General features: G+C 30.7%; 1 protein-coding gene across 1 annotated transcript; it reads right to left on the reverse strand.

The window, feature by feature from the left end:
* Window positions 1-286: 286 nt before the first annotated feature.
* On the reverse strand, window positions 287-20494 carry LOC134686880 (uncharacterized). The gene is made up of 4 exons (XM_063546705.1): window positions 20037-20494; window positions 3931-4005; window positions 2958-3019; window positions 287-2308 (listed from the first exon to the last, which is right to left on the reverse strand). The coding sequence occupies exons 1-4, from the start codon at window positions 20341-20343 to the stop codon at window positions 2249-2251; spliced, it is 504 nt and encodes a 167-aa protein (XP_063402775.1). The 5' UTR covers window positions 20344-20494; the 3' UTR covers window positions 287-2248.
* Between the last annotated feature and the right edge of the window lie 1654 nt (window positions 20495-22148).

Genomic DNA, 22148 nt, shown 5'->3' on the forward strand with positions numbered 1-22148 from the left:
TCCAAATTACCTATTTATGAGTTTACAAGCCCATACTGTCAATTCAATTATTTTCATGGGTATTTTCATGGATTGAGGCAACATCAGTGATTGTATACAAAACCAGATTAAAATGTCTATACAGACAATACAATTATAGCATGTTAAAAGTATTGTTGCCGTCTATAACAAGTAAGAACAAATCAATTTAAATTGGTGGACCAAACTATATGATTTGTACATTTTACATCCACATTTTCATAGGCCAAACGATTAGAATGTATAGATAAATTAATCAACAAAATAATTACATGGTTAAAATTCTTTATTAAGATATTGCACAATAAATTATATTAGTAAAATTACAAAGCTTCTACTTCTGCACAGTATACAACATTTTTTTTTAAGATGCCATGTACTATGTACAGAAATGTACATCTTTTGAAAATTTGACATATTATCTACAAAACAATAGCATTATAAAAGTATATACAAATGGAAATATTAAAAAGAAGGATTAGTTTAAAACAAAAATACTGTCGTTTACACATTAAAGTATAAGTGAGCATCAGTTAATAAGTAAACAACACACAACATTGGTAAAATTGTAACTTTAAACAGGTAAGATCATTAAAATATTTCTCAATTTTTATTGCAGGTTTCCCACTCAATGATTATTATGAAACATGAGTACCCTACAATGACCATACTTTGGATTGTGCTGAAATATACTATTTGCTGGCCTTTATAAATAATATGTGTATGCAAACTTAAATATCACAAACATACTCAAAAGGTTCTGATAATAGGAAAGAAAAATCTAGATTGTTTCACATTTTATACCTCAGCTATTGTGAAAGAGGACGAACAGGGGTAAACAATTAATGATTTAAAAATTAATAGTATTCACCAATTGCTCATGTTTAGAAAAGGAAATATGTATAGTGATGATTTAAACCAAATTTAAGTATACAAGTCAAAGTTCAAGATTCAAATGCATTCATGTTCTAGAAATAGATTTTGTAAAAAAAAAATGGCTTCAATATTTTAGCAAAGGGCTAATACTAGTTATAATGATTATAAAGACAATATCAAATTATAACATATAAAATAGTGAGAACTGAACATTACAATATGTGCGCATGTTTTAAATAACAAAATTAATATACAAAAAATAAAACAATATCTATAAACATAAAAATGTGTTGTACTGATGCAGATAACATCAAAATTAAACTGGCCTAAATTTCCAATGACACTGGATATGTAATAATCTACACTGTGCATTAACTAAGATCATTACTGCATATGTACATGTATTACATTCATTTTTAGACAGTTTGTGAATTTCTGTTGAGTAATCCAGACGAGGAAAAAACAAAGTACCAAGCAGTCACATCCTAGCAATTGCACACATTTGATTTTAAATACATTATATAATAAAATATATTTTGTATGATAAAAAGAATTGCAGTAAAATGTGCAGAGTATAGCAAAAAGTGGTGAACTTTATTTAAATTTTAAACTTTTTAAATATTCACACATACATTTTGTTTCCATCTATGTACAGTGAATTTGTACAATACGAGTTTTGCATAACCACGCAGTCTATTAGATATATCGTTAAAACCCTGATTGATTAGTTTACAAAATCATTGAAATCATCGAGAACTTCCTTTAACCAATTTTCTGGTTTAATGTAACGAATTCTAGCTTTAAAAAAACTGTTAAAGCTTACTTTCTTTAACTAACTACCCTAACATTCGGTTTCATACTGTTATAGCTTCTCTATATCAAAATTGATTAAATAAGATTTGTTCCTTTCTGGCTAACTGCACATTTATCTATCCATAAATACATTTCATGGATTTAAATACTTGTTATCGGGCGGGCATTTTAACAGGTCATTATTCAGACAAAAAACATTAATTTTCCTCTTTTCTTTAATATTTACATTGCATCAAACAAAAGCCTTGTTTTCACAAGACCCTTGATTGTTGGAACACTCCTTGTTGAAAAATTACATATTAGTATTTTATATTTAGAATACCATACATTTGACATTGACAAATATTGTAGCAATAATATTTAGGTATTGCTATGCACCTCTCATTGTTTCAATTCAGTGGCATACCATACATTTATTTATATATCTCTACTTGTAATAAATGCAATGTACTAATCAAAACTAATTCATACAAACACGGACATTCGTTAAGAACATTTTTTGTTCTTTACAAATCTTACATACATGTATCAGACGTTGGTCTCAACATTCAAATTCAGAATCTTTACCATTTTCAGCACTGGCTTCATGTCTGCCATCCACCTGTAATTAACAATATGTACCACGTGAGGAACAATAATTTATAAATATTCGGCTCTGACATGTCTGAGTGTTCCTAGTTAATTTAAATCGATAAAAGCGCATCGGTGCATCACATTTATAAGTATAACGTGTTATTTTCATTCCTTTTTAATTAAGGAAGGATTTTATTTCACCGATGGAAATGATACAGGAAGTGTTTTTTATAAAGTAAATATATATTGTTGTCAAATGAGATAATTCAGTTCACATTACCAGTTCACTGACATGTAACACCAGAGATAGGTACAATGTATAATACGAAATTGAATGTTCATTTTGTACTTAATATCTCTGGTTACGACACACTTTCTATAAACCTAAGTGCATTTTCAATATGGAATTATGCCGTAATACGCATATATACATGGGGTTTTCCTCCTATATAAAGATAGCACATATTGTATGTTTAATAGCTAGAAAATATAATTATTACATATGGGGTAACTTTCTTATGAAATATTTTTGGGTGTTTTTAGTTGTTGTTTCAAAAATCAATATCATATGAAATGAGGATTTTGTTGAACGTCTGTACCTAATATAAATTTGAATGTTGAGACCCCTCTTTCCCCGCGCATGTAAGTTGTATTATAGGAGCTTCATTAAAACTTGCCTCAGAGGAAATGAATGAACTAGACTGGTGTGGATTTGTATCTTGTACTCCAGTGAAGGCATCTAAAACAAATATTTCATAAGTTATACATTTTTAAGCAGCATGCTAAAAAAGGATTGGTATATTGTCATCTTTATTAGGACAAACACATGTTACATTATAAAGTGAATCGCTATATTCTCCAGCAATGTCCAGATGATTATTGTACTTTTTCGTTTGAGTCGTTGGAAATGTCCAAATTTTGAATACAAGGCTTTATTGAGCACAGTTCAAAAGGTAGTTGAATTCTACTTTGACAAAATGTCGGGAATAGGTAGAATTCTTTAATATAAATTCATTTCTCACGTCAAAATAAAACAAATCCTAAAGTTTAGGAACTTGTGAATCTGAATAATGACCTTTAAAGATGTTGTAACAATCATCTCTCAGTATCCCCATTTTGAAATGTTTTTGTAATTTCTTTGGAATTCGTTAAAAAAGTAATTAAAATCGTCCAAAATTGGACAAATTAAAGTCTCATTTAATGATTAGAATTTCAAGTTATCTTTTTGAACAAATGTGCTGGTTTTTAAAGTCAAGTTAAAAGGTATCATTGTGAATATTTAGCATATTAGTAGTTGTGTTCTTAAAAGCGATTATTCCTATAATATTTAATTCAAACTTTATAACTGCCATTCAAAAATAATTTTACCAGTCATGACAGTTTGATAGTTGTATATGTAGTAAACATGTTGGAGGTTTCTTCCTTTACAATAAACTATATTTTTATCATTTAAAAACCTCCAAAACGATAAGTTATGGAAACTTTTGTTGTAAATCTTTCACAAATTTGTAAATCGTCTATGAATAGCATCTTTGTTTTGTTTATAAAAATAAACAAATCAACAAACTGTGAGCATCACTGAAGAGACATGTATTGTCGAAATGCGCATCTGGTGCAAGAAAATTGGTACCGTTAATTTTATTAACTTACTACTGTCCATAACCATTGAAGTGCCACTGTAAGTTGAACTGGCAATTCCACTGTCTGTAGCTTGTACATTGTTTCCTATTAATAAACACATTATTCAAATATAAGTAGTTCTATAAACGTAAGTGATTACAGTAACAATATAAAGTATGATCTATTGATTCTGAAATAGAAATTTTTCTTATGACTATTATCAATCACATTTTCTACAAAACAATTCCAATATCACAAAGAATAAGACCAACTAGATCAAGTTCTTTATGTTCTATTTGCCGTAATCATGCACACTTTTTGGGGAATTTTTATAGTAGTTTGGTAGCTGTATATTCTTTTCTATGTGCCCTGTAAACGTCTTAACGTATCCCTTTTACCCACGGATGAAAGTGACCACATTTAAAAACTTTATCAATATATTTGCAGCAACTTATTTAAAAAGAAATCTTTTCGAGGAAGAATGACCTTTTTATGACCTAATAAATGAAGTTAACTTTCATTAAGTACCATTGCATCTGTACTATGAAAGGCAAACATTAGTAATCAGAATCAAAGATACTGAGGTTGGTCTCCTCTTCTGGCCTTATAATTTAGCAGACCTTCTACAGAGACTTGTCAAGAAGAACGAAAAGAAGCTTGCATAAACCTGTAATTTTATTATCTCCTGTGCAACGCGTTGTAGTGACAGTGTAGTTGTAGTCGCCTGTCAGTATGCCCGTCTGTCCGTCTGATCTTGTTAACGCTCTCACGTGTATAGTTCTTGTCAGAATATTATAAAACGTATCTCAGCTAACTCTTGAACGAGATTGAAAATCAATGCCGATTATTTAATTTGGAATAAATTATGACCTTAAACACCTGTGGAAAATTAACTCGTTATAATGCTCTCAATTGTACAATTTGTGCCAGAATTTTATGAAACTTGTATCCTAGCTTTATATCAGCATTTTCTTGGCGGCACTCGAAAATCAGTGACGATCAATTATTTTGCAAAGTGTGAAGCTCCTTTAAAACATCAATTATATGCAACAAAAACATTGCATCGTTATCGCTCTCCGATGTACAGCTTTGTCAGATTTGTAAGAAATGTGTAATATAGGTCATATAGGTTTAAGAAACCAATGTTTTTGACAAGTTAGAATAGTTATCAAAAGTACCAGGATTATAATTTTATACGCCAGACGCGCGTTTCGTCTACATAAGACTCATCAGTGACGCTCAAATCAAAATAGTTAAAAAGCCAAATAAATACAAAGTTGAAGAGCATTGAGGATCCAAAATTCCAAAAAGTTGTGCCAAATACGGCTAAGGTAATCTACTCCTGGGGTAAGAAAATCCTTAGTTTTTCGAAAAATTCAAAGTTTTGTAAACAGGAAATTTATAAAATGACCATATAATTGATATTCATGTCAACATTGAAGTGCTGACTACTGGGCTGGTGATACCCTCGGGGACGAAACGTCCACCAGCAGTGGCATCGACCCAGTGGTGTAAATAGTTATCAAAAGTACCAGGATTATAATTTTATACGCCAAATCAGTACCAATCAATTATTTTCAAAAGAGATGTACCCCTTGGAAAATTTAATTATATGAAAAATAGCATTGTTAGCGCTCTCCAAGTTTTCGTGCTAGAATTTTATGAAACTTCTATAATAGGTTTATATCAGCGACGTCTTTGACACTCTTGTTCTATAAGTACTGATCAAATATTTTTTTAACAAGCTACATGCCCAATTTCAAATAATGATTATTACAGAATCGCAGGATATTTGCTCTGAAGCCTACATTTCTCTAATATATTTATATATTGTTTAAAAGAACAAAATAAAAAGTTTTTTTTTAATTGGGACATTTTATTGGATTTATTCTTCAATTAACCAAACATATCAAGTGACATATCAGTTTTTGTAAGAGTACTTTTAAAGTAAAGTACTTAAAAAGTACTCTTACAAAAACTGATATGTCACTTGATATGTTTAAACATTAAACGTTAAACATTAAACGTGCTTAGATAATGTTTGAACTTTGAAATTATTGAAATATTACAGTATCATTTTCACGGTACTTAATTTGTAATTTAAATTAAAAGAAACACCATTATACATTTATTGTTTAATACACATTAAACAACAAAACTGTTTTATAACAGTCCAGTACTTTTGATTTATTATGCATTCATTAGAATTTATATAAAGTTATATTAAAAATGTATAGAGATATTTTATGTACTCTGATAATACTTTACTACGGAGGTACATCGCTTTGTTTCTAATTTTGAATACATAATACAAATCAAGTCCTGTAAATTAATTGTTCTGAAAAAGTACACTACTGTTTGGCAGTTCATTTATCTAATACAATATCTGAGTACATTTGCACTACTATAAAGATGTTAAGTACAGCTCTTTATAAGAACCAGGCAGTGTGCCATATACATGTGATACATGGGGGTTTCCAGATTTTATCTATATTTGGCCTCGTAGAAGCAATGAGTGAAAAACGCTCAAAAAACAATTTTGAGTGGGAAAATATGAGTGGTTGCCATGGTAACGGACACACAATTTTTTGGTTGTTAAGCGTTGTAAAATCTTTCAAAAATCAGCTAAATCACCACATTTCAGAGCCTGATTATGAATACAATCATGCATTTTTCATTAATTTTAATATGTAACATTGATAGAACTTGGTTTAAGCTTCATTTTAGTGAAGATTGCATGTCAACCAAATTTGTAATTTTTTTGTAAAATTTTGTGAAAAAATGCATATTTTCAACTTTTCTGAAATTGGGATTTTTGCTGAATTACCAATATTTCTCTGGTGCTTTTCAGAAAAGTGCAAATGTGTACAGAATAGTTAGCACTGTAGTTATGTAGTTTGGATACTACTTTACCAAATTTAATAGAAAAATGTGTGGGATTTTTTTTAGTTTTATCACCATAGCAACCGTTTTTTTCCTTGGAAACAGAGTTTTCATCTGCAGAATATTGCAGTTTAAGAGCTTAAATGTCCTGAATTTTTCATAACCGATAAGAAAAATACATAAAAGCTGACGAAAACTTTAAATAACAATCGTTAAGTGTTGTTGACTTCAATTGTTACCACGGAAAGACATATTATCCATAGAATCATCCACTAAAAAACTGCATCAATAGAAATTTATGTACATGAAACATATAAATAAAGCGTTCAAATTGGAATATGACTTAAGTCCTTGCTTCACTCACAGTCTTGTCTGGGATTTCTTCTTCAGATTGTTCAATAAATGTGATATGTCATGAAACATTAGGGTTGGGGTTTGGGGGGGGGGTCTTGGAGAAAGGGGGGAGGGTATAAGTTGATTTGTTTAAATGTTGCATACAAGTAGATACTTGAAAAGATAATTGCTTTTCCTCGTCCAAAGAAACATTGGTTTTCGCACTTTAACTTTAGTTTCAGTTAATAGAAATCTATGAAATTTAAACACACGGTTATTTACCACAAAAAAAAGGTTGGGATTGATTTTGAGAGTTTTGGTCCCAATAGTTTAGGAATTAGGGGCCAAAAAAGGGCCTATTTAGACATTTTTCTTGATTTTCACACAATAACTTCAGTATAAGTAAATAGAAATCTATGAAATTCAAACACAATGTTTAAGAACAAAAAAAAAAAGGTTGGGATTGATTTTGGGAGTTTTGGTTCCAAAAGTTTAGGAATTAGGGGCCAAAAGGGGCCCAATTAAGCATTTTCTTGGTTTTCGCACCATAACTTTAGTATATGTAAATAGAAATCTATGAAATTTTAACACAAGGTTTATGACCATAAAGGAAGGTTAGGATTGATTTTGGGAGTTTTGGTACCAACAATTTAGTAATTAGGGACCAAAAGGGTCAAAATTAAACTTGAATACTACTATATTTTTCGACTTTCATGTAGATTTTTTTTTATCTTTTCGGAATAATGGCATGTAACCGTCTCATTAACAATTATACCACATCTTCTTTTTTAAATTATCAGAAAAGATAAAAAAAAAATCTATATGAAAGTCGAAAAATATAGTAGTGTATGTATGACGAAAAGAGGGCTCCAGAAAGGTTCTCCTTCGATCAAATGGTAAATTTTAATAAATTTCTTTAGTTAACCAGGCCATATAGGTTACATGCCATTATTCCGAGAGCCCATTGGTCCGACAGCCCATTGGTCCGACAGTCCATTAGTCTGACAGCCCATTAGTCGGACAACCCATTAGTCCGAAAACCTATTGGTCCAACAGCACATTAGTCCAACAGCCAATCATGCAAATTAGTCTGACAACCCATTAGTACAACAACCCAATAGTCCGACAATCCATTGATCCGACAGCCCAATACTCCCACAATCCATAAGTCCAACACTTATCAAGTCAAGCATAAGGGTAACAGGATAAAAAAAAATGTCTGTCTGTATTATTAGATAACTCCGTGTATATAACATCAGGCTTAGGTAGTTCGAATACTTTCTATATATTCAATTCGAAATCTGTATAAAGAATAAAACAGAACAGTATGTTTCATTTTTCCAAATTAAAGGGTCTATAAAGAGCATATAAACAACCAATGATGATGCAAACTACTGATGATACCTCGCCCAAATATTTCGTTGTTGAGTTTTGAATCTGAAAAAGCATCACACAGTATAGCTGACTAATATAAACCCCGAAACCAATTTTCAGAAATCTTTGTATTAAATTGTAGTTCTTCAAAATATGACGATTTTTTTTAAAACTTGGCTGTTATGTGAAAAGTGTTCGGTAAACAGGAATGGTTGAGTGATGAATCTGAAAACTTATCACACGATATAGCCGACTTCAATAAACCTTTCAGAAATCCTTGTAATGTAGTTCATGAAAAAATTCAACGAAAATATTCATGGGACAGAGGGATGAACTGGACGGTTGGAAGGACGGGCAGACAGACAGAGGAAGAACAGTATAACACACTTTTTTGAAGCGGCAGTATAATGATTGGAACAACATAAAGACTTTACAACAATAATAATATGATATACATTGTAATTATCTTTATAGAACCATAAGCCTCAGTCACAATTTGAGCCAAAACAAAATAGAAAAGAACCCAACCATATTTTTAAAATAACAGTCAGTATGAAGACATGTACTACATAATTCATCTTGCATGTCAACCAAATTTGTAATTTTTTTGTAAAATTTTGTGAAAAAATGCATATTTTCAACTTTTCTGAAATTGGGATTTTCGCTGAATTACCACATTTTCTCTGGTGCTTTTCAGAAAAGTGCAAATGTGTACAGAATAGTTAGCACTGTAGTTATGTAGTTTGGATACTACTTTACCAAATTTAATAGAAAAATGTGTGGGATTTTTTTTAGTTTTATCACCATAGCAACCGTTTTTTTCCTTGGAAACAGAGTTTTCATCTGCAGAATATTGCAGTTTAAGAGCTTAAATGTCCTGAATTTTTCATAACCGATAAGAAAAATACATAAAAGCTGACGAAAATCGTTAAGTGTTGTTGACTTCAATTGTTACCACGGAAAGACATATTATCCATAGAATCATCCACTAAAAAACTGCATAAATAGAAATTTATGTCAAGAAACATATAAATAAAGCGTTCAAATTGGAATATGACTTACGTCCTTGCTTCACTCACAGTCTTGTCTGGGATTTCTTCTTCAGATTGTTCAATAAATGTGATATGTCATGAAACATTAGGGTTGGGGTTTGGGGGGGGGGGTCTTGGAGAAAGGGGGGAGGGTATAAGTTGATTTGTTTAAATGTTGCATACAAGTAGATACTTGAAAAGATAATTGCTTTTCCTCGTCCAAAGAAACATTGGTTTTCGCACTTTAACTTTAGTTTCAGTTAATAGAAATCTATGAAATTTAAACACACGGTTATTTACCACAAAAAAAAGGTTGGGATTGATTTTGAGAGTTTTGGTCCCAATAGTTTAGGAATTAGGGGCCAAAAAAGGGCCTATTTAGACATTTTTCTTGATTTTCACACAATAACTTCAGTATAAGTAAATAGAAATCTATGAAATTCAAACACAATGTTTAAGAACAAAAAAAAAAGGTTGGGATTGATTTTGGGAGTTTTGGTTCCAAAAGTTTAGGAATTAGGGGCCAAAAGGGGCCCAATTAAGCATTTTCTTGGTTTTCGCACCATAACTTTAGTATATGTAAATAGAAATCTATGAAATTTTAACACAAGGTTTATGACCATAAAGGAAGGTTAGGATTGATTTTGGGAGTTTTGGTACCAACAATTTAGTAATTAGGGACCAAAAGGGTCAAAATTAAACTTGAATACTACTATATTTTTCGACTTTCATGTAGATTTTTTTTTATCTTTTCGGAATAATGGCATGTAACCGTCTCATTAACAATTATACCACATCTTCTTTTTTAAATTATCAGAAAAGATAAAAAAAAAATCTATATGAAAGTCGAAAAATATAGTAGTGTATGTATGACGAAAAGAGGGCTCCAGAAAGGTTCTCCTTCGATCAAATGGTAAATTTTAATAAATTTCTTTAGTTAACCAGGCCATATAGGTTACATGCCATTATTCCGAGAGCCCATTGGTCCGACAGCCCATTGGTCCGACAGTCCATTAGTCTGACAGCCCATTAGTCGGACAACCCATTAGTCCGAAAACCTATTGGTCCAACAGCACATTAGTCCAACAGCCAATCATGCCAATTAGTCTGACAACCCATTAGTACAACAACCCAATAGTCCGACAATCCATTGATCCGACAGCCCAATACTCCCACAATCCATAAGTCCAACACTTATCAAATCAAGCATAAGGGTAACAGGATAAAAAAAAATGTCTGTCTGTATTATTAGATAACTCCGTGTATATAACATCAGGCTTAGGTAGTTCGAATACTTTCTATATATTCAATTCGAAATCTGTATAAAGAATAAAACAGAACAGAATGTTTCATTTTTCCAAATTAAAGGGTCTATAAAGAGCATATAAACAACCAATGATGATGCAAACTACTGATGATACCTCGCCCAAATATTTCGTTGTTGAGTTTTGAATCTGAAAAAGCATCACACAGTATAGCTGACTAATATAAACCCCGAAACCAATTTTCAGAAATCTTTGTATTAAATTGTAGTTCTTCAAAATATGACGATTTTTTTTAAAACTTGGCTGTTATGTGAAAAGTGTTCGGTAAACAGGAATGGTTGAGTGATGAATCTGAAAACTTATCACACGATATAGCCGACTTCAATAAACCTTTCAGAAATCCTTGTAATGTAGTTCATGAAAAAATTCAACGAAAATATTCATGGGACAGAGGGATGAACTGGACGGTTGGAAGGACGGGCAGACAGACAGAGGAAGAACAGTATAACACACTTTTTTGAAGCGGCAGTATAATGATTGGAACAACATAAAGACTTTACAACAATAATAATATGATATACATTGTAATTATCTTTATAGAACCATAAGCCTCAGTCACAATTTGAGCCAAAACAAAATAGAAAAGAACCCAACCATATTTTTAAAATAACAGTCAGTATGAAGACATGTACTACATAATTCATCTTGCATGTCAACCAAATTTGTAATTTTTTTGTAAAATTTTGTGAAAAAATGCATATTTTCAACTTTTCTGAAATTGGGATTTTCGCTGAATTACCACATTTTCTCTGGTGCTTTTCAGAAAAGTGCAAATGTGTACAGAATAGTTAGCACTGTAGTTATGTAGTTTGGATACTACTTTACCAAATTTAATAGAAAAATGTGTGGGATTTTTTTTAGTTTTATCACCATAGCAACCGTTTTTTTCCTTGGAAACAGAGTTTTCATCTGCAGAATATTGCAGTTTAAGAGCTTAAATGTCCTGAATTTTTCATAACCGATAAGAAAAATACATAAAAGCTGACGAAAACTTTAAATAACAATCGTTAAGTGTTGTTGACTTCAATTGTTACCACGGAAAGACATATTATCCATAGAATCATCCACTAAAAAACTGCATAAATAGAAATTTATGTACATGAAACATATAAATAAAGCGTTCAAATTGGAATATGACTTAAGTCCTTGCTTCACTCACAGTCTTGTCTGGGATTTCTTCTTCAGATTGTTCAATAAATGTGATATGTCATGAAACATTAGGGTTGGGGTTTGGGGGGGGGGGGGGTCTTGGAGAAAGGGGGGAGGGTATAAGTTGATTTGTTTAAATGTTGCATACAAGTAGATACTTGAAAAGATAATTGCTTTTCCTCGTCCAAAGAAACATTGGTTTTCGCACTTTAACTTTAGTTTCAGTTAATAGAAATCTAGAAAATTTAAACACACGGTTATTTACCACAAAAAAAGGTTGGGATTGATTTTGAGAGTTTTGGTCCCAATAGTTTAGGAATTAGGGGCCAAAAAAGGGCCTATTTAGACATTTTTCTTGATTTTCACACAATAACTTCAGTATAAGTAAATAGAAATCTATGAAATTAAAACACAATGTTTAAGAACAAAAAAAAAAGGTTGGGATTGATTTTGGGAGTTTTGGTCCCAAAAGTTTAGGAATTAGGGGCCAAAAGGAGCCCAATTAAGCATTTTCTTGGTTTTCGCACCATAACTTTAGTATATGTAAATAGAAATCTATGAAATTTTAACACAAGGTTTATGACCATAAAGGAAGGTTAGGATTGATTTTGGGAGTTTTGGTACCAACAATTTAGTAATTAGGGACCAAAAGGGTCAAAATTAAACTTGAATACTACTATTTTTTTCGACTTTCATGTAGATTTTTTTTTATCTTTTCGGAATAATGGCATGTAACCGTCTCATTAACAATTATACCACATCTTCTTTTTTAAATTATCAGAAAAGATAAAAAAAAATCTATATGAAAGTCGAAAAATATAGTAGTGTATGTATGACGAAAAGAGGGCTCCAGAAAGGTTCTCCTTCGATCAAATGGTAAATTTTAATAAATTTCTTTAGTTAACCAGGCCATATAGGTTACATGCCATTATTCCGAGAGCCCATTGGTCCGACAGCCCATTGGTCCGACAGTCCATTAGTCTGACAGCCCATTAGTCGGACAACCCATTAGTCCGAAAACCTATTGGTCCAACAGCACATTAGTCCAACAGCCAATCATGCCAATTAGTCTGACAACCCATTAGTACAACAACCCAATAGTCCGACAATCCATTGATCCGACAGCCCAATACTCCCACAATCCATAAGTCCAACACTTATCAAATCAAGCATAAGGGTAACAGGATAAAAAAAAATGTCTGTCTGTATTATTAGATAACTCCGTGTATATAACATCAGGCTTAGGTAGTTCGAATACTTTCTATATATTCAATTCGAAATCTGTATAAAGAATAAAACAGAACAGAATGTTTCATTTTTCCAAATTAAAGGGTCTATAAAGAGCATATAAACAACCAATGATGATGCAAACTACTGATGATACCTCGCCCAAATATTTCGTTGTTGAGTTTTGAATCTGAAAAAGCATCACACAGTATAGCTGACTAATATAAACCCCGAAACCAATTTTCAGAAATCTTTGTATTAAATTGTAGTTCTTCAAAATATGACGATTTTTTTTAAAACTTGGCTGTTATGTGAAAAGTGTTCGGTAAACAGGAATGGTTGAGTGATGAATCTGAAAACTTATCACACGATATAGCCGACTTCAATAAACCTTTCAGAAATCCTTGTAATGTAGTTCATGAAAAAATTCAACGAAAATATTCATGGGACAGAGGGATGAACTGGACGGTTGGAAGGACGGGCAGACAGACAGAGGAAGAACAGTATAACACACTTTTTTGAAGCGGCAGTATAATGATTGGAACAACATAAAGACTTTACAACAATAATAATATGATATACATTGTAATTATCTTTATAGAACCATAAGCCTCAGTCACAATTTGAGCCAAAACAAAATAGAAAAGAACCCAACCATATTTTTAAAATAACAGTCAGTATGAAGACATGTACTACATAATTCAAAAGAACTATTTTTTAACAATACAATCGTCAGTATCCCCCATAATAGTCAAGTTTTCTTGTGTTAACATCGAGATGTGCTAGAAATGTGCTGAAAGAGTTCCTCCCTCAAATTGTTATGAAGTGAGCATTCGATTGAAAAATGACACTCATCCTCAACTCTATCAGCTGTACATTACGATTTTTCAATTCTTAATGTAATGGGTGAGCACTGATTCTTAACTAACATATTTTTATGCACTACCTTTCTTAAAATCTACGGAAACGTATTAGCGCCACACATTTTTTTTAATTTTTCTTCCAATATTTGCGTTACAATGCAAACCTTTGCGAAATAATGCAAACCTTTGTTTTATCTTATTTCTTATTTAAGATTCAAAGGAAACAGTTGTTATTAATAGAGGAGGCTGTATATATTAAAATGTATCACTGTTGTAGTCATTGCAAAGTAAAATCATTGAATAATTAGATCATATATCATTGACTTCAGTAATGAGCAGAATAATATAAGAAAATGTGGTATGAATGACAATAAGAAAACTCTTTATCTAAGTCACTATTCCTTAAAGTTAACCATCATAGGCCAAAGTACGGTTTTCAACACGGAGCATTAGCTTACACTGCATGAACAACAAACTATAAAGGCCCCCAAGAAACGATATCCTTGTTACTACTAGTATATATATATATATTACAAAGAAAATTGAGTAAATTGCGGTTATACGGAAAACCAAAACATCAACCCTGCTACTATAGCTATAACCCAATATAAATATACTACCAAAGTAAGCTCTCGTTTGTGTAAAGTAGGTTGGCAAGAAATATATATAGAACGGAGATGTTTTATTAATAAAATTATGTTCTCTCTATTTAAATTGCTATCCAAGCATCTTAAAATTATATAACCACATTATATTGAAATGAAAATTCAATGACTTTCTATCAAAGAATCTTGATCATATTCTGAGATTAAAAAAAAAATGTTTCCTTATTAAAAATTGATTTTAAAGCAGAAAGATAAATTTGTCCATTTGACTTGGAGTTTCACAATTGTATGACATTATTTTGGATCTTTCAATTTAAATATAAGTGAATATCGATAGGGGATTAATAAAGGAATCAAAAGAGTCAAGAAATATAAAAATCAATGTGCTTGATTTCGAGATATTAGCCATTGAAATTTTGGCTGGAAAATATTCTCTTGACTTTTCATACCTATTTCATTGACAAGTTTACAAGTTTACATTCTCAAAACTATCAAAGAATAATTTGAATTTTATAAGACTTTTACAGCTTGCTTAATATCATTATACATGTAAAAGATTTATAAAAAGATAAATGGGGGTCAATGCCATTTCTTTTTTTGGTATTCAATTGAATAAAACCTGAGGTTTCTGAAAATCTGACAAAAAAATCAAAAACCCTGACAAGCAAACTGCATTATACCTTAACTAACCTCTGAAGCTTAACCCAAGTTATAGAAAATCGATCTTGTATATATAAAATTTTTGAAGAAAAAAAAAAATTCTTTTTATAATCAGGCTCTCCGACCAAACATAATATTTTCAAGAATCTATATGTATATCTTTAAGAAATAAACCTACCACCCCCCCCCTTTTTTCTAACCCTCCAACCATAATATTACATTATGTATTACATTTGTTGAACCTTATGAAATAAACAGAATAGACTGTAAGTGAAGCAAAGCAGTCATATTCCAATTTGAAAATAAACACCCTCTATTTATGTATATTTTTACATAAGTTTCTATTTATGCAATTTCAGAGTGGATGTTGCTTTGGATAATATGTGTTTCCTTGGTAACAATTAGAGTCAACAACACTTGACGATTGTAATTTAAAGTTTGCATTAGCTTTTATGTATTTTTCTTATCGGTTATGAAAAATTCAGGACATTTAAGCTCTTAAACTGCAATATTCTGCAAATGAAAATTCCGTTTCCAAGGAAAAAATCGGTTTCTATCGTAATAAAACTAAAAAAAATCCCACACATTTTTCTATTAAATTTGGTAAAGTAGTATCCAAACTTCATAACTACAGTGCTAACTATTCTGTACACATTTGCACTTTTCTGAAAAACACCAGAGAAAATGTAGTAATTCAGCAAAAATCCCATTTTCAGAAAAGTTGAAAATATGCAATTTTTCACAAAATTTTACCAAAAAGTTACAAATTTGGTTGACATGCAATCTTCTCCAAAATGAAGCTTAAACCAAGTTCTATCAATGTTACATATGAAAATTAATGAAAAATGCACGATTTGATTCATAATCAGGCTCTGAATTGTGGTGATTTAGCTGATTTTTGAAAGATTTTACCATGCTTAACAACCAAAAAATTATGTGTCTGTTACCATGGCAACCACTCATATTTTCCCACTCAAAATTATTTTTTGAGCATTTTTCATTTATGGCTTCTACTAGACCAATTATAGAAAAAATCTGAAACCTTCATGTATCGCACGCTGCCTGGTTCTTACAAAGAGCTGTACTTAACGTGCTATATATAGTATAGCCGTGTAGATTTATCATTAAATTACAACAAGAAATTAATAGTTTGACTATGTTGACTGAAGTTAACTGAAGTTAAAGGTATAATTAAATTTTGCTTTATTATGAAGTCACTTTTCCCCATCAGCTTCATGCATAGGTAATACGAAATTCCAATTTGTCAAACGGTTGCATTGTCTATCAGGATTTGACTGATATTTGGTTTTTTTTGTAAAGGGAAACTTTTAGACCGAGTGTTGAATGATGTATAGAAATCGTTCTATTCATCAGTTAAGTCACGGTCGTGAATTAGTTAAATGCTATTGAATATATCTGTCATAGACGACCGTGTTTATGTTCAATTTGCTGTATTTACAAAATCTTTCGCATTCAACATTGACATGATTGATGACATGACCGGGTGTGACCTTTCATTAGATGTTTTCTTCAAATAACCAAAAACATATACAGCGACATAGTATTTTTGTCAAGAGTACATTTGTAGTACCTAAAATTAAAAGTACTATCAACGGATTTAAATAATGTCTTATCTTATCAGCACTTTGTACAATTTCAAGATTATAATTTCAAAGTACTTAAGTTGTACTTCAAGAAACTATAACAGTTATACATTTAATGTTTAGCAGTGAGAATACTTTTTTTTTATACACAACAGGTTTATACCAATCCAGTACATTTGAAATATTAAACTTTCATTTGAATCTTATATTAAATTATAAAAAACTATATAATTAACCTTATAGTCCTTTACCAAGAAGGTACATAGCTGTGCTTCCAATTTGTAATACAAATCAAGTCCCGTTAATTTATTGTTCTGAAACAGTGCATCCGTTTGACCGTAAATATAGCTACTACAGTGTTGAAGTACATTTGCATTACAGTAAAGTTATACTGCTAAAGATGTCCACGTGCTAAAGTATAGCTGTGTAGATCAATCATTACGTTACAACAAAAAATTGATAGTGATAGATTTTTGACTACTCAACTTTACGACTTTTAAACGGATGATTAAAATTTACGAACTTCGAACTTTCCATTTCTATGAAGCAAATTTCAGCAGCTCCTGCATATGTAATATATATCTCCCAGTTGATATGATATGTCAATTTGCAAAATGGTTGCATTGTCTTTCAGGATTTTACTGATATTGGGTTCCTGTGTAAATAGAAACTATTTAATCGAGGGTTGAATGTTGAATTTTAGTGGCTAATGTGATTTAGTTGAACGCAGTTGAGTATATCTGCCAAGAAGACCTTATTTATGTTTAATTTGCTGTATTAATAAAATCCCTCACCGCTCAACATTGAAGACATCACCGGTTGTAACCTTTAATTGGATTTATTTTTCAAATAACCAAAACATATACAATGACGCAACAGATTTTTCAAGAGTACTTTTGTTGTACTTTAAATTAAAACTACTATAAACTTCCTTAGATACTGTATTGACTTTTCCACAATTTGAAATTGTTGTACTATTTCAATATTATAATTTTTAGAGTACTTAACATTTGTGATTCAATTTAAAGAAAAACTGTAACAGTTATACATTTAATGTTTAGAATTGAGTACACTTTTAATACACAACTGTTTTATACCAATCCAGTACTTTTGAATTATTACATTTTATTAGAATTTTATACTAAGTTATCAAAAAGCATTATACTTTATCTACCCCATAGTACTTAACTACGGAGGTGCATCACTGTTCTTTTAATTTTGAATACAAAATACAAATCAATTGTGCAGATTATTTATTAACTTACAACAAGACATCTATCATGTTGATAGTGATAGAATTTTAAAGTTAACTTTACGACTTTCAAAGGGATCATTAAAATTTACGAGCTGCAAACTTTTCAGTTTTATGAAGTAACCTGTAGGCAGCTGCTGCATATGCATGATATATCTCCCTGTTGCAGAGATATCCAATTTTCTACATGGTTGAATGGTCTATAAGGATTTGGCTGATATTTGGGTTCCTATGTAAATAGAAACTATTTAACCGAGGGTTGAATGAAGAATATAAGTCGTTCTATTCATCATTTAAGTCGCTGTTGTGATTGAGTTGAATGCTGTTGAATATATCTGTCATAGTAGACCTTATGTATTTTTTGTAAGAGTACTTTTGTAGGACTTTAAGTTAAAAGTACTGTAAACTTGCTTAGATAATGTATTAACTTTCCCGCACTTTGACATTGCTGTACTATTTCAATACGATAATTTCAAAGTCCTTTAAAAGTTGTAAGTTGAAAGAAACACGGTAACAGTTATACATTTAATTTTAGCACTTTTAATAATCAACTGTTTTATACCGACCCAGTACTTTTGAATTATTACACTTTCATTAGAATTTTATATTAAGTCATCAAAAAAATTAATATATTTTATCTACCCTCATAGTACTTTACTACGTAGGTACATCACTGTGCTTCTAATAATCGTGTAATCCAAATCAAGTCCTGTTAATTTATTGTTTCTGAAACAGTACACCTATTTTGCTGTATATAAAACTACTACAATGTTGACGTACATTTGCCGTACAATAAAGTTATACTACTGAAAATATACACATACTAAAGTATAACTGTGCTGATCAATCATTAACTTACAACAAGACAATTACCATGTTGATAATGATATCATTTTGACTGAAGTTAACTTTACGACTTTCAAAAGGATGATTAAAATTTACGAACTGCAAACTTTACAGTTCTATGAAGTAACCTGTAGGCAGTATGCTGCATATGCATTATATATCTCCAAGTTATGCCAATTTTCTAAATGGTTGTATTGTCTATCATGATTTGACTGATATTTGGGTTCCTGTGTAAATAGAAACTATTTAACCGACGGTTGAATGAAGAATATAAGTCGTTCTATTCATCATTAAAGTCGCTGTTGTAATTAAGTTGAATGCTGTTGAATATATCTGTCAAAAACGACCTTGTGTATGTTTTGTAAGAGTACTTTTGTAGGACTTTAAGTTAAAAGTACTGTAAACTTGCTTAGATAATGTATTAACTTTCCCGCACTTTGAAATTGCTGTACTATTTCAATACCATAATTTCAAAGTCCTTTAAAAGTTGTAAGTTGAAATAAACACGGTAACAGTTATGAATGAATATTAGTTTTTTTATTCATCATTCACGTCGCTGGCGTGATTTAGTAGAATGTTATTTGTTATATCTGTCATAGAAGACCTTATTTATGTTTCATTTGCTGTATTCACAAAATAATTTAATTATCATCAATGAAGACATTACCGATTGTGACATTTCATGGGACTTATTCTTCAAAATAACCGAACTATTCCTTTTAGATAACGGACAAATTGGTGACCGTTGGTCGGGTTGTCGTCTTTTTAGATAACGTACCCATTGGTGACCTTTGGTCGGGTTGTGGTCTCTTTGACACATTCCCTTTTTCCACCCTCAACTTTGTTCATTATGATTAAGCTTTGTTGACAACTTGTCAGTTTATATATTATGCCTAACCAATATAGATGAAATAAGTTTGAATATAATGGATTAAATTATATCAAACATTTAACTCTAATTTTTTAAGACAATAATTCACTCACTTCCCGTTGCCTCACGTTTAGTTGGTATATTTGCAAGCTCTCTCCATTTCAACCTGTTGTTATGTAATTCTGTTGTTTCAAGTATAAATTTTTCAATACCAACTGTAGCTGCTTCTATTTTGCTCGAAACTTTTTTCAATTCCTCTTCATTTGGTGTTGTCTCTTCATATTTATTTTCATGCAAATTCTTTAATCGGACATTACTAAAACGTAATTTCTGTGTGAGTTCTCCAACCATTTTCATTATTTGATCCAACTCCAGGATAGCCAGTTTATCATCACTTTCTTTTTCACAATCCATGTCCATTCTGTTTTAAGTCATTTTCAATCTATAAGGTAATAAACTCAGGTACGAATGTCGTATTGAAAAAGGGGATTTTTAAATGGATTTATCGTCTAAATTTCTCTTCCTCCTTCTGTCACAATTCATTTTTATACACTTATGGGAAGTTTAACTTCAAAAGACGTAAATGTTAATGACTTATCATTTCTATATTTAACCAGATGGTTTATGCAAGATATACATACAGGTCAGATACATTACCTTTAAAAAATATGCATAATGTTCCCGTCAATGTAATACTAGTAGTTTGTTTACATATTACAAAACAACATTTGGTAGCTCATTCACCGATTGAGGATGAATTGGTTGAAGTTTCTTCCCCATTGGTACCATCAGCCTTATAGTCGGTACTTGTGTTGACATGAGATCATGATATATTGTTGAAATTTTCCTTTTCGGTAGACTTACTGTTAATACAATGATAAGTTGTTCCTATAAACATGATAAACACTATTCTACGCTATTTTTATTGTCTGCCTATTATTTGATTTGGACTCCTAATATTTGGAAATCCAGAAATTGTTAACTGGACGAAAGTTAATGAATTAAGATAATACATGTATGTACCTTCTTTGGAAGAAAAGACAAAACATACCAAATTATGCTCACTACGATTAAAAATTAGTATACTACACGTTTTCTACGAAACATAAAAGTAATACGAACACATGTCATAACGATAAATAGAAATTAAATCAAATTTTAAATACAATCTAACCGTGCAATAGTTGTAATAATTAAGTTAGCATGGTTAGCATCAATTAAATAACAGAAAGACAATGAAAAATATTAAGACGAACACATTAAAAGAGTGTAGATTCAATATTAAAACATAGATATAACTGAATAATCAAACTGTTTATGCATAAAACAAAAACGAAACGTGAATTATAGATCAAATAAAAAATATATATTACACAACTAATTGTTAAATCATTTCTCCTCTTTTTAACACCAAACGCTCAATATTTACATTGTCATACGTAGTGAGCTTAACAATATACGTGCATCATTTACATTGCAATATCTTAATTGTATATAATAAATGGGCTAACGAAGATCACTTGAAAACTATACTGGCAGGAATTATCTAAGGCACTCGAGATGTTAAAAAAATGTACCTTTTTTATATAGATATCATTGATAACCTGTATAAAAGCACAGAAAACAAAAACACGAAAAATGTAAAAAAAAAACCAACATTCAGATAAAAACTTTTATTCGACAGTCATATAACTATTGATATTGAATAGTTAATTGGTTCAGATAACAATTGCTCATGAACTACATTATTTTAAACCTTTTTATTAATATTGAAAAACTGAAAATGGCCAATAAACTTTTTTATCGAATGAATTTTTATGTCTAGTTTTCCTTTGACAAACTTATGATTTTGATGCGCTTACTCAACGATAAATTTTCGGGTGTATTTTAACTTAGAAAACCTTTAGAACTTAAATAATCTTAGAAAATGTGTATTTCCTAAGATATTGTTCAAATCTTACAACCTGAAAAATACTACGTGATAGATGCGAGCTTTTGTGACGTATCAGCTATCCGATAAAATAATAGAATATTAGTTGTTAGATGTTTTGTTTATAATATATCTTATTCATTATATGAAGTATTTATCTATTTATTAATTATGAATTACATGAGATATCTTATAAACTCGATAAATATCCTTACATTTGAATATATGTTTCAATACAGTTTGCGTATTCTTTGATTTCATACGTTGGTCAATTTCTTAACAACTATGACTTCTT

Source organism: Mytilus trossulus, chromosome 10 (assembly GCF_036588685.1).
Source record: "Mytilus trossulus isolate FHL-02 chromosome 10, PNRI_Mtr1.1.1.hap1, whole genome shotgun sequence".
NCBI lineage: Eukaryota > Metazoa > Mollusca > Bivalvia > Mytilida > Mytilidae > Mytilus > Mytilus trossulus.